Raw genomic sequence first — 4,798 nt, 5'->3', positions numbered from 1 at the left:
CTCCAACAACATCGCAGAGTACGAGGGCCTCATAGCTGGCCTCAGGGCTGCGGCAGCCCTGGGAGTAAGGCGCCTCACCATCAAGGGCGACTCACAGCTCCTCGTCAACTTCTCCAACGAAGTATATGAGCCCAAGTACGAGCACATGGAGGCATACCTTGCGGAGGTGCGCAAAAGGAGAAACAGTTCTCGGGTCTAGAATTGCAGCATGTGCCCCGTGGCACCAACAAGGAAGCTGACGACATCGCCGGGAGGGCCTCCAAGCAGCTGCCCCAAGAGACTGGCGTCTTTGAGGAGTGGCTCTTCAGGCCTTCAGCAACACCACAACTCTCGAGAATAGCGCTGCCTTGGGAGGAGCTCCCTCAACCACCTGCCTCAGGAGCTCCAGCCTACGGCATGACTTCAGGGGCGCGCTTGCACTTGGCACTCGATCCTTAGGAGGGCTGTTGGACCAAGGAATTCAAGGAATACCTGACGCAAGGGACGCTGCCGGAAAAGGAGGAGGACATGGAGCGTGTGGCTCGGCAAGCCACGGCGTACTGCATCCGGGATGGAGAGTTGTACAGGAAGCGGCCAAATGACGTTTCCTTGCGTTGCATCTCCAGGGAGCAAGGAAGAGAGCTGTTGGCTGACATACACGGCAGGGAATGCGGGCACCACTCATCGTCATGGACCCTCATCGTCAAGGCGTTCCGCAGTGGATTCTACTGGCCCACGACGCTCACCGACGCGACTGAGTTGGTAAGGTCTTGCGAGGCCTGCCAATTTCATGCCAAGCAGATTCATCAGCCGGCTCAGGGCCTCCAGACCATCCTACTCTCATGGTCGTTCGCGGTCTAGGGGCTGGATATCTTGGGCCCCTTCCCTCGAGCGCCCGGGGGCTATCGCTACCTCTACGTCGCCATCGACAAGTTCACCAAGTGGGCGGAGGTAGAAGCCGCCCGCACCATCCCAGCTGGCTCCGCGGTCAAGTTCATCAAGGGTCTCATGAGCCATTTCGGGGTCCCCAACCACATCATCACAGATAATGGCTCACAGTTCACTAGTAACCTCTTCAGGACATATTGTGCTAACCTTGGAACACAGATCTGCTACACTTCGGTGGCGCACCCCAGGAGCAATGGCCAGACCAAACGCGGCAACGCGGAGGTCCTGAGAGGCCTCAAGACCAGGACCTTCAAGAAGAAGCTCGAGGCCTGTGGCAGGGGCTGGCACGACGAGCTCCAGTCCGTGTTGTGGTCCATCCGCACCACCGCCACCAAGCCCACGGGCGAGACACCGTTCTTCCTCGTCTATGGAGCAGAAGCAGTTCTCCCTCACGAGGTCAGACATCGCTCTGCACGGGTCCTGGCGTTCGATGAGACACAGCAGGATGCCAGGCAGGGGATGGACCTTGTGCTGGGGGAGGGACGTCGCTGCGAAGCTGCGCTACGGGCGGCAAGATACCAGCAGGCACTGCGGCGGTACCACTGCCGCAGCGTCCGCTCCAGGACGCTCGAGGTGGGTGACCTTGTCCTGAGGCGGGTGCTCTCCAGGGAAGGGCTGCATAAGCTCTCTCCCATGTGGGAGGGCCCGTTCAAGGTCGTCCATGTCTCCAGGCCTGGCTCCGTGCGCCTGGAGACGCAGGACGGGGTGCCCATCCAGAACGCCTGGAACAGCCAACACCTCTGGAAGTTCTACCCATGAAGAAAGGCCCAACGCTTGTGAAGAAGGCCTGGTGCCTGTGAAGAAAGGCCCAGTGCCTGTGAAGATCGCCGCTCGTGACACTCTCACATAATAACGAGTGGGGTTGTCCATGCCACGGAGTCTCAGGATTGCCGCCCTCAGGCCTTGGGGGCTCCCTCCCATGTCCTAGTGGCAGCACTTAGCTCCACGCTGGTGAGAAGACGTCGAAGACTAGACTAGGTGCCGGACGCGGCTTTTCATTTGCTTTCCGAAGTTGGCTCGCCCCTCTTTAATTGAAATTTGCTTGCTGGTGTCTCTTGTTGGTCTCGTCTTGTCGCTTTTTCCCCTGTTTCTACCTCCGTTTCTCTGGTTGACCGATACTCACTCGCGCGTCCCACGTGAGGGGGCTGAACAGGTACCCTCGTGAGCTTCCTTCTTTTGTTTTTCGCGAGGTTCCCTCGTTCAAGCCCGCAAGCTGGCGTACCTCTCTCAATCCGTGCCCCACGGGTACCATGATATGAAGCGCTGGGCCAGGACCGGCGGCACCAGTGACCAGGGCTTGGATCTCCTGACAAATTTTTGCAGTTCCCCCTTACCAGGTACTGAGAAACGTGTGCCTCGCAAGACGGAAATCACTCCTAGCGCGTCAAGCTAAGTTTTTCTTACGCACCTATATAAAGCATGAGTGTTGCAACGCAACGCGGGAGTGGTAAGCACGGCCTAGCAATTTGGAAATCATAGTTGTTGCACACTCCCACGGGGCCCCATACTTGTCTCTCTCAATACAGGAAAGAAAATAGGAATAAAAAAAGCGGCGCGTGCTCCTACAGTGATCCGCGAGGGCGAGCTCCTAGCGTCGTCCCAAGCTCAGCTAGACCCCTCCTCGCACTTCACGAAGGCACAGCGACGAGACGACCCACTGCCGCCTTCGAAGTGGGCGCGGCGGCGTGGCGGCTGGTTGTAACCACCGCTACTGGAGCTATCACCGGAGGAAGAGCCGCCATAGCTGGACGAGACGTGGTCGGCCCCACGGGCGGGTTTGCCCTCATCCTCATCATGACCGTTGCCAAGGCCGAGCACCTCGGGGCAGCACCCGGCACGGCCACCATCTTCCCCAAACACCCTCACGAAGAGGTTCGCGTCGCCGTCATACCCGAAATGGAGGGTGCACCGCCTGCCCAGGCCGCACGCGCGGGCAAACGTCTGCCAGCCGACGGCCAAGGCTATGTTGCCTGCAATGGAGACCTCGACCGCGACCCAGGAGGCCCTGCTGCAGCAGCCGTCCGCTTGTAACCAGAGCCCGCCTGGACCTGAGGCTGGCAACTCGTTGGCGAAGAAGAGCGGAAGCTGAAGCCAGCCGCCGACCGAGTTCTCCGACCAGACGATGAACTCCGGTAGCACCTCCGCCGAGTGGAAGCGCGGCCAGGGAGGTCGCGCAACCACGGCACGTCGCCCCTCGTCAACAGGACTGCCACGAATAGAGCGACCCCTTCCACGCGAAGCGGCGCCGCCGAGGCTGCGGGGGGCGGCGTGGCGGGGGTCGCAGTGTGCTTGCGGGGACGGTCGCGCCCATGTTTGGGCGCTGGAGAGCCGGGCTCCTCGCGTGGGGCCTTCCCCTTCTCCGCGGCAAAGAACCTCTTCGAGAGCGCCATTGGTGTCATTGCTAGCAATGGAGCAAGGGGGAAGAAGCAAGCGGATGGGAGGAGATGGGCGACGGGGGCTCCGCTCCCCCTCCCCATTTATAGCAGGAGAAGGCCAACCAGCGCCACCATGATCTCAGGTAATGATGGTTTTTCCTTGCATGTCGCAGGGACTTGTCAAGTCGGGCAGTTGCCGTGGCAGCATGGGAAAGCAGAGACATCCATGTCCAATCAACTGCCACACGTCGACCAAGGCCACAGGCCATTGGGGCCCACGGCGCTCCACACTTGACCTTTGGCTTCGCCTCGAAGCCAAGCCCGAGCGTGCCTTGGGCCCGGGGGCTACTGTCGGCGTTCTGGGAACGGGGGTCCCCAGACTTGCCTGCCTGCGGCCCACGGCGTGTGTCGGTGTCAAAACCGGCGGATCTCGGGTAGGGGGTCCCGAACTGTGCGTTTAGGCCGGATGGTAACAGGAGGCAAGGGACATGAAGTTTTACCCAGGTTCGGGCCCTCTCGATGGAGGTAAAACCCTACGTCCTGCTTGATTAATATTGATGATATGCGTAGTACAAGAGTAGATCTACCATGAGATCAGAGAGGCTAAACCCTAGAAGCTAGCCTATGGTATGATTGTCGTTGTGTATATTGTCCTACGGACTAAAACCCTCCGGTTTATATAGACACCGGAGAGGGTTAGGGTTACACAAAGTCGGTTACAATGGTAGGAGATCTGCATATCCGTATCGCCAAGCTTGCCTTCCACGCCAAGGAAAGTCCCTTCCGGACACGGGACGAAGTCTTCAATCATGTATCTTCATAGTCCAGGAGTCCGGCTGAAGGTATAGTCCGGCCATCCGGACACCCCCTAATCCAGGACTCCCTCAGTAGCCCCTGAACCAGGCTTCAATGACGACGAGTCCGGCACGCAGATTGTCTTTGGCATTGCAAGGCGGGTTCCTCCTCCAAGTACTTTATAGAAGACTTTGAACACAAAGATAGTGTCCGGCTCTGCAAAATAAGTTTCCACATATTGCCATAGAGAGAATAACATTTACACAAATCTAATCTGCTGACATATTCCGTAGTGTGACACACCACGGCCAAGCCTTTATCCGAGTCGTTTTATTATCCCACCTCAGCGCGTCATGCGAGGCGGTTTCCTTGGCACGTCTTGTGAAAGCAGAGATCGTGTCCCCTTATTCCGGGATTCTCATCAATACGGGCATGGGTAACCCAACCGCTTCTATGACTCCTAGATTATAGGCAAGTCCAAACGGACACGGAGAGGACGCTTGATATTCACCCTCTTTATAAAGGGACAATGCTTTTATTTTTCCCTCCCGTGCTCAATCGAATCCTTCCCCCACCTCAAGCTCAAACGCCCAAAGTTCAGGTCAGGTGCTCCGAACCTTCAGTCATGTCCGGATCCAGCCTTCAAGGCCGATGGGTGCCTTCCTCCGTCATGGAAGAAGACATCAAAAAGTTGAGGGAGG

General features: G+C 58.1%; 1 protein-coding gene across 1 annotated transcript; it reads left to right on the top strand.

Moving 5' to 3' along the window:
* The first annotated feature begins 507 nt into the window (after positions 1-507).
* Positions 508-840, top strand: LOC147990916 (uncharacterized). Its single transcript, XM_087538451.1, has one exon. It carries the CDS (start codon positions 508-510, stop codon positions 838-840), a length of 333 nt encoding a protein of 110 aa, XP_087394577.1.
* The last annotated feature ends 3,958 nt before the right edge of the window (positions 841-4,798 follow it).

The sequence above is a fragment of the Triticum urartu genome, chromosome 1A (assembly GCF_056163025.1).
Source record: "Triticum urartu cultivar PI428250 chromosome 1A, HENAU_Tu73, whole genome shotgun sequence".
Lineage (NCBI taxonomy): Eukaryota > Viridiplantae > Streptophyta > Magnoliopsida > Poales > Poaceae > Triticum > Triticum urartu.
The sequence above is the reverse complement of the archived record's forward strand: the minus strand, read 5'-3'. Positions and strand labels throughout refer to the sequence as shown.

Coding starts and splice junctions, on each gene's coding strand:
- LOC147990916 (XM_087538451.1), top strand. CDS start 508: ATGGAGCGTGTGGCTCGGCAAGCCACGGCGTACTGCATCCGGGATGGA.